At 52.2% G+C, this 12,813-nt stretch overlaps 2 protein-coding genes across 4 annotated transcripts; both read right to left on the bottom strand.

The window, feature by feature from the left end:
• Positions 1-108: 108 nt before the first annotated feature.
• Positions 109-2,285, bottom strand: HINT2 (histidine triad nucleotide binding protein 2). 3 transcript variants are annotated; one of them, XM_060014529.1, is made up of 5 exons: positions 2,151-2,285; positions 787-927; positions 585-689; positions 408-480; positions 109-313 (listed from the first exon to the last, which is right to left on the bottom strand). In XM_060014529.1, the coding sequence occupies exons 1-5, from the start codon at positions 2,235-2,237 to the stop codon at positions 222-224; spliced, it is 498 nt and encodes a 165-aa protein (XP_059870512.1). In that variant the 5' UTR covers positions 2,238-2,285; the 3' UTR covers positions 109-221. The 3 variants fall into 3 exon arrangements, with proteins under 3 accessions (XP_059870512.1, XP_059870513.1, XP_059870514.1); XM_060014530.1 differs by having other exon boundaries at positions 110-313; positions 1,859-2,277; XM_060014531.2 differs by having other exon boundaries at positions 190-324.
• Positions 2,286-5,569: 3,284 nt separating this feature from the next.
• Positions 5,570-10,002, bottom strand: FAM221B (family with sequence similarity 221 member B). Its single transcript, XM_060013398.1, has 6 exons — positions 9,381-10,002; positions 9,059-9,202; positions 6,655-6,765; positions 6,277-6,474; positions 5,966-6,085; positions 5,570-5,607 (listed from the first exon to the last, which is right to left on the bottom strand). The coding sequence occupies exons 1-6, from the start codon at positions 10,000-10,002 to the stop codon at positions 5,570-5,572; spliced, it is 1,233 nt and encodes a 410-aa protein (XP_059869381.1).
• Between the last annotated feature and the right edge of the window lie 2,811 nt (positions 10,003-12,813).

Here is a 12,813-nt window from a genome sequence, read left to right as displayed (position 1 = left end):
TCCTTTAGCTACAGGATGGGCCTCCTTAGTGTCTCAGACCATAGTCAAGGGGGATCATAGTCTTGAATCAGTTTTCTTTCCTATTTGTGGTATAAATCTTTATATATTTAAGACAGGGCTCCAGAATTGAGGGAGAGCAAGTTTATTAGCATTACAGGGTGCCGTTTTTCCCCACCCCCATCCAAGCATCCAAGTCTGAGGTCCTTGGTCATTTGGTAGGTTCAACCTGGAGGCCACTGGAGCTGTCGGCCCCCAAGTACGTGAATGTGCAGGTGATACACAGACTGTGCACCCAGCTTCCCATCGTTGATCACTGAAATGGAGCTTGGGTCAAAGAATGAAGATCATACCGAGGGGTAGGTATGAGAATTCATAGGTGAGAGGCTCAAGGGCCAAACGTCACTCACCAAGTCGGTATCCATCTCCCAGCCCCTCAGCCTTTGCTGTCTTCTTGGCCACAAGGAGAAGGTGTCCTAGAAGCTACAGGGAAAGGGGAAGGAGACATGTGGCTTCATTTACCGGGAGCAAAATTTCTAGCTGAGTACAGGGCTCCCCCAGCCAAACCCTGGCCCTTTTCTTCCCACCTGCTGGTCTTCTTCTTCAGCCTGGCTAATGCGAGGAATGGGCTTCTTAGGAATGACCAGAAAGTGCACAGGAGCCTGAGGGGCCACATCACGGAATACAAGACACTGGGAGCAATGACAGGCCAGAGGCCACCATGTTATTTCAACAGGCTGGATGGTATTTATGAAATTCCTAAGGGGATGAGTCCTAATGGCACCCCACCTGCTGGTCCTCATACAGAATGTCAGCTGGGAGGCTTCGATCCAGGATCCGGGAGAAGATGGTTGGGGCTGCCCCCCCAGGAGCTGCCTGCTGGGCCTTGGCCACTTCATTCCCATCAGTCACAGCTGCAGCTCCTCGGACCTGAAGGTGAGTCAGACACACCCAAGGGAGGAAGCTGGCAATACCTGTCTCATGTACTTAGTTGGGGCTGGCAGAGGCTGGCCATTAACTTCACCCTTCTAAGAACCTATTAGTGGTTCCCACTCAAAGGGAAAGTTCCTCACTTTCAGAGCATCAGCAGCAGAGAGTAGGGCCAGATAGTGCTGGGCCTGGTTAGATAACAGGCAGATTTCACCGCAGGATTCAGCAGTGCAATTGATTCCTGCTCCTAAAGGGTTGAGGAACTCTAGCACTGTTCAGGGGAAAGGATCCAGAATGAGAACCTGGAGGCCTAGGTCCAAGTTCCTATTTTACTATTGAATTACCTTAGATAAATCCCTTCTCTCGGCTTCAAATATAAAGGGAGTGGTTTGCATCATCTCTTAAAACTACTTGGAGCTCTTTCCGTTTACTCTCACCTTGTTAATGTTTCCATTTACTTCCATTACTTGTTTTCTGATCTTTAAGCCGTGTTAACTATCTTATCCAGGTTTTAATACAATTGCCCTGTTTGACACAAAGGTGTCTGGGTATCACATCTGACCTCTTACTGTGAATTTTCACTCCAGTCCCCTGAATCGGTGGAGGGAGGAGTTCAGTTGAGTGAACACAACCCCAGCCCCTGGGGATTGAGGGTAGGGAAGGCCCAGTTTCCCAGGGACTGAGAGAAGGCTGAAGTCAGAGATGTCACATTGTGGGGAAAAGGGACGGAATGAATCTGACCCCTTGAGTCGCTCTGGCAAACAGGAAGAAGAAGGGGAGTTAGCATTAGTGCTCAGTAGAAAGCCAGGAGTCTGACGGGGCAGAAGACTGGCTCCCAGGAGAAAAAGCTCACGTCCCGCAGGGGGCACTGAGGAGCTGCCCAGAGTAGGCGTTCGGTCGGCTGGGAGATGGCAGCAGACGCTGCACTGACCCTGTGTCGACCTCGGTGCCCGGGCCTGTGCAGGGCGTCGTTCATCGCCGGTTCGTTTCTCTCGCGGCGAGGCTTTAATAGATGCTGCTGTGACCACCAGTCCGACCTCACCGCACAGCCCTGGAGCCTGCACTTCGGGAGGGGCAAGGTTCCCGGCCGGGCGCTCGGGCTCCGGCCCCGCGAGGCCGCAGGGCTGCGCAAGCCGGGGGTAGCCGGGGAGGAACGCGCCCCCCGGCCCTGGAGGGCGTCAGAGCCCGCGGGACCCCTTCCTCGCCCCACGGCCACCTCTCACCTGTGCCCCCCGCGGCCCCGCTACCGCTACCGCCACCGCCCGGCGCGCAACGCAGAGCCTGGCGGCCAGCAGCGTGGCTACCGCCATCTTCCCCTCGGCCGCGGGAACCTCCCACCCCGGCTAGCGCTCGGGCTCTGTGGCCAGCCGAGGTGGGGAGGCGGGGAGCCGGCGAGCGGCGGCCATTGGCTCCGCCCGCGGCCGGGAGCGAACCCCATCATCCCATTGGGTCACGCTCCTGGGCCCGGCACGCCACTGGCTCCGCCGCCACGGTAGAGGCGGGATCTTCTCATCCCATTGGCTTCTTGTGCCAACTAGAGGGCGAATTTTCTACTCCTTTGGCTTCGTCTTCTAGTCAGACTGAAAGTTCCTTTACGATTGGATCCCCTCGCTAGTTGCGCTGTGAGATAGTTTCTCATCCATTGGAAGGATTGAGAGACTTGGAGGTGGGATTTTCCTCCAATTGGCTCACAAGACAAGGCCGGCCCAGCTTAGGTTGCGGCTCGGGGGGGCGGGGGGTAGTGGGGCTTTTATCGTATTGGCCCCTTCTATTCGGGTTGGGCCCCTACTGGTGGGCTGGGAGGAAGGGGGCGGTGCTCCGTCACCTGCCGCGCAGAGGCTCAGAGGCCGTGGACCCTTTCATTGCCTTGGCCGGGAGGAGGGCGGGGTTCGGAGAGGGGCCGTTCCGCGCTTATTGGCCCCAGGAACCACCACTACCCCTGGAATTCCAGGCAGATAGGAGTCCCGGAAGAAAGAGGCGGGTGGAGGTCGCCGGGCGGTTGGCCTGAAGGTGAACGGGCACGGGTTTTTTTTTTTGTAACTGGTGGGATAGATACCCAGCATTTTCCCCAAAAGGACAGTTTCAGCCCCTTGACCATTTCAAAGATGTTAACTTACTCATCTGAGGGCAGTTCCTCCTTAGTTTATGTGCTTGTTAAAATATTCGAAGACTAAAGATTCTGCAGTTTGTTTTCGGGGCGGTTTTTGCATTTTTCTTTTCCTTTTTTTTTTTTTTAATGGGCGGGGCCAGGAGTGTCCTGTCTTTGCTGCACGACTAATAAGCAAAGGAATACGTATCCAATGTTATTTCCTAATCAGAAAAAGTATGGGATACGGTTAGCTCCGTGCCTGGCATTTTCAGTGAGCCGGGCGAGTTTGAAGGACAAGGGAAATGTATTACGGCTAGGTTAGAAGTATATTTCGTTCTGCTGGAATATATATTTTTTGACATCAGAAACATGGGGTCACAAAATGCTAATGTACTCACACCAGGAAAGTTTTAGTCTGAGGTTTAACACAGGAGAAAAGTCACCACCGTATCGTTAGTTTTGTTTTTTTTTTAGCACATGGCCTGACATATATAGGTGCCCAATAATTATTTGTGGAATGAATAACATTTGGTGTTTTTTTTCACTTCCTTTTCCATAATATATAATACATATGTATTACATATTATATTCTTATTCTTCCATTTACAGTCAGTTTCCCATATTATTACATAGTCTATGTAAATATACTTTGTAATGGCTGCATAATACTTTCTTGAATGAGTTTATCACAGTAACCATTCCTTTATTGTTGACTATTAGCTGAGTTGGTTTTAGTGAGTGGTCATCATGGTGCTAATTGCCTAATAACCAGTAATGGGGAATTCTACTTCTGGAGATGGTAATGATTTCTTTTGAATAGCCATATTATTGTTAGAGAGTCCTTTCTCCTCCAAAGGACAGACATTTGACCCTGTTATTTCCCCCAGGAGTTCTAGCAGTCAAAGTCGCATACCTTTCCTTGGAATAATAGAGGGCCTCCCTAAACGTGAGGAGATGTACACTGGCCTTTTCAGTGCCCTGGAGGCTGCCATTGTCCGTGTGCCTCTGGGACAGCAGCAGCCCCTAGAGCTGCTCTGGAGAAGGGCCAGAGATAAAAGGTGCTGGGAAGAGGAAACCAGCCAGGAGCGGTAGGTGAGTACAGAACACTTTGAAACTGGTTATTTCTTTGGATTCTCATAGAGGCAGGTAGCACAGAGGTTATCGTATTTTATAGATCCAGAAACAGAGGCCCCGAGAGGGAACGTGACTTGTCTAAGATCACAGAGCTCATTAGTGTCAGAAACTCCTATTCCCCATAAGAATCAGCAATGGGCTTCCTAGTCACTCCCCAACACTCACTGACTCTGGCCCCTAGCCCACAGTCTTCTCCACTCTAGGCTCTTGTGATCACTTGCAGCTGCTCTCATCTGAGAGCTGCAGTGCTCTGCGTGTTCTGGCCACTGTCTCCTGTACTTTGATCCCTACCACTACATCTGCTACTGGACCTCATGAGACTTCTGTTCCTTTGACTGTTCCCTTTTTTAATCTGTCAATTGCTTCCTGGCTTCACTTTCCTATTTGTATGGTCAGCTCCCTCCACATCCTCAAGCCTTCTTTTGCATTATTTTCCTGATCACCCTCCCTGATACCCTTCCCGTCACCACCCATTAATCTAAATATTTTGCTTCTCTGCTTCTCTAACTAGGTTCCTGCTTCCAGCTATACCTGAATCCCTAATTGCCCACCGATCAGGTTTTTCTCCAGTTTCCCTCATTAGCCTTCCCAAACCTTGACCTTTCTTCCTGTCTCCTACCTCCCACTCTTATCCCTCTCCTCCCCCACCAGCAGCTGACCTTGTCTCCTACTTCACAGGGCAACTTCCACCAGATCCTACTCCCTGCGCCTCAGTGAAGGCCCCATCCTTCCTTCCATCCTTTCTTCTGTCCTCCTTCCTCCTCCTGGTCTCAAGAAGTGGTGTTTCTCCTATCCAGAGCGAATCCCTTCACTTCCGCCTTGACCCCATCCTCTCCTTCCATCTTTGGGATGTAGCTTCACCAGGCATCTCTCTTTCTCTTCTGTACCCTTCAAGGTCTTTTTCTCTACTGGCCCCTCCCTTTTTCCTAAATACAAAATGCTTCCTTGACCCCACACCCCCCTGTAGATATTGTCTGACTTCTTCCCTGCTCTTTTCTAAGTTTCTTAAAGAAATTCCTTCACACTCACTGCTGTTTGGTCCACTGCACCACTGAAGCTGCACCCTCTGAAGTCACCAAAGACCTTCTGATCGCGAAATCCGATGGACACTCTTCAGTCTTTGTCTTACTGGAGCCCCTACCTGTGTCTAACATCACTGCTCCTTCTTGAAATCCCCTCCCTCCTTGGCTTCCTTGAAGCGACTCTCTCCTCCTGATGCCAGAGCTAGCAGTTTGAACGTGGGTGCAGTGGAGGCAGATGGCTGGATCCAGCCTCTCTCCTGCCTGGTGCTCTCTCTCACCCCCTGTAGGTGCCAACCCCAAGGTCCTAGGGTGTCTACCCCGGGCCGGGCTCTATCTGCCTCATACAGAGCCAACCAGATTCCAGTGGCTTTCCCTTTATTGCTGATCTGGGCCAGACTCACAGAGGCCTGCACCAGGTGTTGACAGTGTCTGTCCCTGGGGGAGGGAAGCAGAGGTGAAAGGGTCAGGTACAGGGGTCAGATATGGGGCCAGGCTGGACACTGCATGGGCTAGGGAGCCCAGGGGGACTAGGGTGGGAGCTGGGACGGCCAGAGGGCCCCTTCTTCTGGAGGGCCTCGAAGTCAGAGTTGTTGATGATGGCTTCTCGGAGGGTAGGCATCTCCGCTAAAGGCACATAATCTGCTCCTGGGGGTGGAAACCAGTGCGGGTATGGGATGCAGGAGGGAGGGGTGAAATAGTCCTGGATGGGATGGTGGAGGGCAGGAGTGCCTTCCTGCCTGGCCTTCTGATTACAGACCCTGGAGTGGGCCCCTACCCCAGGTTGCCCCCTCACCGTGAGGCCTCCCTCCTCGCTGCCGGGTCTCCTCAGTCTCAAAGAAAGTCTCATGTTCTTCCCAGCACCAGTCACAGGCCGCACAGAGGAAATTAGGCTCAAAGCAGTTGCACCAACAGCCTGGGGCAAGGGGGCAGCCAAGAAAAGTATAGGGTACTGGGGCTTCCCCAGGGGCTAACTGCATTCTCATCTCTTCCTCACCAACCGCAAGCCCAAGTCTCTCCTCCCAGCTCCCCATCTGCATCCCCAAACTATTTGCAACCTATCCCGACCCATGCCCACCCCTGCACTCCCCTTGCTTTGGAAGGTACCTTTGACCCTGCAGGAATGGGACCTGGTAGCTGCGTGGTCCCCAAGGCTGTGTTTGCAGCGACATTGGGCTCTCCAAGCCCTGGGGCTAAAGGTGGCCCACCTCTTGACCCAGAGCTCACCCACCTCCTCTGGGCGTGATGGGATAAAGCAGAACATGAGGCAACGGCACTGGCCCACATTGCAGGGCACGGATATGTCTGTGACGAGGGGGATGGATGATAGGGTTAGACCAGCACCTGACAGGGCCTGGCTTTCCCATGTCAACCCCCTCCCCCAAACCAACACACACACACACACACACACACACACACACACACACACACACACTTGCTCTCATACATCCCAACACGTGACAGAGGACAGTTATCACTCCACACCTGAGATGATCTGGTGCTCTCTCAACAAGTGTCCACAAAAGCACTTGGACTCATCCTCAATCCGGAAACAGTCCCATAGATGATGGGGGCAGCGCCAGCCAATATAGAGACCTGGGTGTGGAGGGATTGAGTAATAAGGAAAAGTAAGAAGAAAAAATAGCCTAAGCTCCCCCCAAGGTGTTCTCACCTCTCCCCTCGTGTGTATCTATCTCTACCCATGAGTCCTCATCCCTACCCCTTTAGACTTTTTTCTTCAAGGTTTGCTCATTGCCCCACAAGTGTCTTCAGATCCCTCCCCACCCTAGGATCCATTCCATCTGTGTCAGCCCGTCAGAGGGAACTGAAGACGGTCTTCAATGCCGAGCAGGAAGATTATATGTGAAATTTTGTTTGACAATGAACGTGTATCTCGCTGAGTTCTCTCTGACTGTGGATTCTCATCTCCTCCCCTCCCAACCTTAGAGTCCACCTTTGTTCTGTTTCCTTTAAGTGTCTAAGGTGAGGGAAAGGGAAGATGATGGGCCAGGTGCAGAGTAGATGGTGGGGACTGGCTCCTAAGGAGTGTAGTATTGAAGGGACCTGAAGAGGAGGAGGAGGTTGGGCAGCCCTGGTGCCAGGAGGTAGGAGGAGGGCTTCTGTCACTTCTCCAGGTTGGCACCTTCATACTTCCCTTCTGCGTTCCTGGTATTGCTGAACTAATACCCTCTGTGAACTTGAGAAGGGCTGCCTGTGGCTCTCCAAGGGTCAGGAGAAAGGGGGAGGCCAGAAGTCATGAGTGGTGAAAAGCAAAAATATAAGCTTATGAGGCTGAGAAAGGAGGCATGGAAAGGAAGGTGAGGCCAAGACATATCCCTGAGAGCAGGCACCAGCAAGAGGCCACCACCCTTGAGATCTGAAACTGTCTGGCTTCACGGTCAGTCTCACCACAAGGCAAGGGTGGTGCTGAGTAAATGTGGGAGGAGAACCAGAGCATTTCCCACTCAGAGTTTCTCATCCTCTGTGGAGCTGAGAGTACCGCAACTTCGAGCCAGGAATCCTGAGTTCCCAAGGAGTGGGGCCTTTAGCTCTAGGACTCTTATTCTCATTTAAAGTTTCCAGTGAACTGTCACCTCTACCAGAAAGTTGTCCCTGACTTCCCCTGTCTGTCTAGGGGCCCTTCCTCTTGCCTTCTGTGGCTCTCATTCTACTCCTATCACAGTACAATGCATTATAATGGACTGTTCACTTGTATTCTCGTTAGACCGTGAGTTCCTCCAAGGAAGGGTCAGTCTTTTCATCGATGTCCTAACACAGGACCTGGCACAGAATAGGTGCTCAGAGAATATAGATGCTTGACTGAATAAGTGAGTGAGCAAATTCCTTTAGGAGGGGAAGAGAGACTCCATATTCCAGACAAAGCCCTGAAATTCCATAAGGAGAATGAGAGTTAGTGTCCTCTGGTCTTTGACTCTGGCCAGGACAACAATCCACAATTCTGTGCCTGTCAAACTAGATTTTCTTGTCTTTCCCCTGGTCTCTTAGGATCTTAAGCCTGTCCAGATGTGGCTTTTGGTTTTGATGCTTCTGACTTGATACTGCCAGCCTGTGGTATTAGTGCCCCATTACAACAGGGAAGCTTGGTTGAAAGGGCAGATTTTAGGCTGAGTCACAATGCGGGTGGGCAGGGACCAGGATTCCACTAGAGGAATTCTGATCTCTGTTCAACAGTGCAGGATCCGGTGAGGTGCAGAGGTGAACAAGTGTTAGTGCCCACAGATCAAGGCCTAGCCTGAGGGCCTGGGAGAGTCAAATTCAAGCACTGGTGTGGGAGTCATTGCCCACCTTTCAGATGAAGAAGACTGCAGTTTGAACCAGGGGAATGGCAATTATACCTCAGACACTACTTGAGGGGCTGCAGTGATGACAGCCTTTTTTTTTTTTTAAACTTTTGGCCACACCATGCAGCATGCAGGATCTTAGTTCCCTGACCAGGGATTGAACCCGTGCCCCCTGCAGTGGAAGTGTGGAGTCTTAACCACTGGACCACCAGGGAATTCCCCATGACAGCCTTTTAATGGAGTTCCACCAAGGGGACTAAGGCCTTTTGCCATATCAGAGCAACAAGTCACCTGGAAACTGTCCAGGGTCCTGGGCCATCTCTGCCTTAGGATCTGTTTGGTGCAGGGTATCTGAGCCTTCGTTCAACCACCTGTTCCTGCCTGGTTTTATATGAATATCCCCACTTTTGTCTGCATCCACCCTCATCTACCTTGGCCTACCTGCCTGCTCTCCTCCCAGATTCCAGGCAGGTGGCATTGCCATTTCCACAAGGGCTATTCATTGAACGGGCAGGTTCCTAGATCCTGTTGGATGGAAGGATGTCCATGGGCCTGTCACCAGCCCCTGAAAGGCTGCCTGGGCTCACCTGTTTGGATGGCATTCAGGGCTGCCTCCTTCTCCCACTGGAAAAGATAATTCCCCTGAGCACCAAACTTCCCTTTGTGCATTGCCTTAGTCACTTCCACCAGGTCTGCCTGCTCAGCAGGGACCACTGGGTAGACGGTGTAACCTGGGGAGGAAGGGGCTGAGTAATTAAGGGGAAGTGAGGAGGCCCTAAAACTAAGAGAAGGGGCCAGGTCAGAGAGTAACTCAATCTCCTCCTCCTGGGGCAGGTCAAAGACAGTGATGAGAAAGGGGGAAAGGGCAGGAGCAATTACGGCTGGCTTCTTTCTTCCCCTTCTTCTTGCCCAGCTGGTGTTCAGGCTGAGCTGCGTGTGTGGTGCTGTCAGTGGCATCCACCCCTTTCTCTCCCTCTTCTTCCTCTTCCCCATCTTTTGCAGATGTGTCCAGGTGGACCTGGGCTGGAAAGCCCGAAAGGGAGTGCTTTGGAACGCTCTCAGATTCAGAGGTCTGGATAGACCTCCTTGTCCATGAGCCCTCACTGGAGGAAGACTCAGAGAAGGCTTCCTTCAGATAATCAGAGGAAGACACAGAGACACAGCTTAATGATGAGGTCTGAAAAGTAAGGTGTTTCTCTGGGACCTTGGAGATGTGAGTCTCCAACTGGGTCTCAGGGGTAGGGGTCTCCAAAGGGACCTTAGAGGCAGAGGGTTCTAAAGGAATCTCAGAGATGGAAGCCTCCAAAGGGGTTTCAGCGGTGTGGGTCTCTAAAGAGATCTGGGAAATGGATGGCACCATATGAGATTCAGAGGCAAGGGGCTCTAAAGGGGTTTCAGAGAGGGCAGGCTCTAAGGGGATTTCAGGGATAGGGGGCTTCTGTGAGTCCTCAGCAGAGGGGTCCTTTGAAGAAAGGCTCTCTTCCGCATCCATGGTGGTATGAGGCTCTTCTGTGACCTTGTCTGCTTCCATCTAGTGGTAGAATAGGGTACACGTTTCATTAGGTTGGGATTGGAGGGTCTGCAAGTCAGGATTCACAGGGGGCTATGGAATTAGGATAAAGTTTTCAGTGTACCTGAGATATAAGGGGGAAGCCAGATGAGCTCTGGGCCAGGGTATGGTGCTAGGAGCTTCACCCATGTGCCTAGACCCCATACCGCATACTGAAAGGCTGAAGCAGTCAGAATCCCATCAGTAGATGGTAGCAGAGGAGGGGTCCTAACATAGCATCTTGGCTGGTCCAAGAGCAGGGTTCTGGGCATAACTTAGGACCATGGAGGTCAGGCTGTGGAGTTCTAAAGGCTGGGAAGACCAAGCCAAAGTGGGGGTTTGCTCCCAAGAGTGCAGGAGGATGCCATGACCACAGTCTAGTTTTGTCTAGGGACCCCTCCCCCACCCCTTGGTGATGTCATTCATGTTCAAGGCTTCAGCTACTTCCAGCTGTATGCTGATGACACCTGATGACTCCTAAATCCATATTTCCAGCTCAGACCTTTTTAAACCCCTGTACTTCACAGTCATACCCAACTGTCTGGTGGACATTGCTAAATGGATGTCCCACAGGGCATCAAAACTGAACTCTGAGAATTATCCTAGAATTCTCCTTTCCCCTCAGCCTACATCTTTTTTTTTTTTTTTTTGCGGTACACAGGCCTCTCACTGTTGTGGCCTCTCCCGCTGCGGAGCACAGGTTCCGGACGCGCAGGCTCAGCGGCCATGGCTCACGGGCCCAGCCGCTCCGCGGCATGTGGATCTTCCCGGACCAGGGCACGAACCCGTGTCCCCTGCATCGGCAGGCGGACTCTCAACCACTGCGCCACCAGGGAAGCCCAGCCTACATCTTAAAATGGGCACCAAGGACTATATTTCCTAACTTCTAAATATCCCTCAAATCCATTCTCTCCTCTCCTTTCTCTCCAATTTTGTTCAAGTTCTCATCATTTTCTACCTGGATTATGTAATAACTTTGCCCCTCTGCTGCCTTCCCCAGCATATTAATCCACTTTCCCATTCTTTCATTGATTTAGGTAACTCCTACAAAGAGCCTAATCTTAACACTTTTACTCAGGTACTGGACTCAGTTGAAAGAATCTGGGAAGAAGACAGGTTAACCAAAATGACAATACCAACGAGTTGGTGTTGTGCTGGGGTAAGCCCAGGATGCTGTGGGGAGTGGAGTGTGCCAAATTTATCTTGGAAGGATGTCCAAAAGGGGTCAGTCCACCTTAATGACCCAGGCGAGACTTCTAAAATGCAAACCCAACAACGGCATTCCCTTGCTTAAGAATTAACACTCAGTGACTCAGCCTAAGAATTAGGTCCAAATTTCTTGGCCCTGACATTCAAGGCCTGTCATCATTTGCAACACTGCCTAAGGATTTCCAGCCTTACCTTCCCCTGGTCTCTACCTTTGTCCATGCTCCAGAAATACTATATTTATCGTTTCTTAAACTCATCAGGGCCTTTCCAAAGGGGAAGTTTGTGTCAGAAAGCAGAGGGAGAGTAGGATGATGGGGAGGAAGATGGCCAGACATTCAGCAAGTGGATAAAGGGGCCTGAGGGTGAAGAACCAGAGGATGGGAGGAGAGGAAAGGGAAAAGAGGAGGAGGGAACTGAGTGGAGAAACATAGGGGAGGGAGAGGATAAGGATGAAAAGTAGAGAATGGGAGGGGGTTGGACTGAGGTGGGAAGGGACAGGAAGGTGTTAGGAGGGAATGGAACGAGGATTTGGAAGAGGGGCCTTTTGAGAGACTACATACCTCTGGGCTTTGTCTCGGCTGTTACAAGTCCTTAGGTCAGGATCTTGTCTTAAGCGGGGAAGGGAAGTATTGGCCCCGAGGGAGAGAAGGCGCTTGTGGTTGTGGACGAGCCCTGGCTGCAGGCGCTGTGTGCTGAGAGGCCTTGCCTGCAAGTCACAACTTGAGGAGGGGACTTGGACACCTGCAGAAAATCGCAAAGGAGCTCTGGCCAGTTCTGAAGAAGGGTGGGAGGGGGAGGGACGAGAGGATCCAGGGCCGATGAGGAAGGGCCTTGACTGAAGCCTCTGGAACCCTGGCCGGGAGTGGAGGATCCGTCACCAGGGCAACCGGAACGCCTAGTAGTCTCCGTGGCAACAGCAGTCTGGTCACCTCCTCGGTGAGTGAGGTCTCCTGAGGGGTCTGCATTTGACCCGGAGGGGACAAACCTAGAGGGTCACCTTTTTTTTTTTTTTTTTTTTTGCGGTACGCGGGCCTCTCACTGTTGTGGCCTCTCCCGTTGCGGAGTACAGGCTCCGGACGCGCAGGCTCAGCAGCCATGGCTCACGGGCCTAGCCACTCCGCGGCATGTGGGATCTTCCCAGACCGGGGCACGAACCCGCGTCCCCTGCATCAGCAGGCGGACTCTCAACCGCTGCGCCACCAGGGAAGCCCGGGTCACTTCTTTTAATGGGGTTTTGCCGGATCTCTGTGAGCGGTTTTGCGGGATCTTTGTAAGACTCTGTGAGGGTCTCTGGGTAGGGTCTGCAGATATCTGAGAGGACGGCCGTGGGTGTCTGGGCTTATGAAGGTCTCTGTAGGGTTCCTATGAGATGTCTGTGGGGTGGTCAGTGGGGGCTGTGAGAATCTGATGGGCGCATCTGGGCTCCGCGGTTGGGGAGAGAAAGGCGGGGACTCTGGTAGCTGGAGCTGGGGCGGAGTCTGCCGTTGAGCCCAGCAGGGCCAAGTTAGAGACCAATAGAATAGGGCCGGGGCGGGCTTTAGCGAGAAGGACCAATCGAGCTAATCGGGGGGCGGAGCGTCATAC

Source organism: Delphinus delphis, chromosome 6 (assembly GCF_949987515.2).
Source record: "Delphinus delphis chromosome 6, mDelDel1.2, whole genome shotgun sequence".
Taxonomy (NCBI): domain Eukaryota; kingdom Metazoa; phylum Chordata; class Mammalia; order Artiodactyla; family Delphinidae; genus Delphinus; species Delphinus delphis.
The sequence above is the reverse complement of the archived record's forward strand: the minus strand, read 5'-3'. Positions and strand labels throughout refer to the sequence as shown.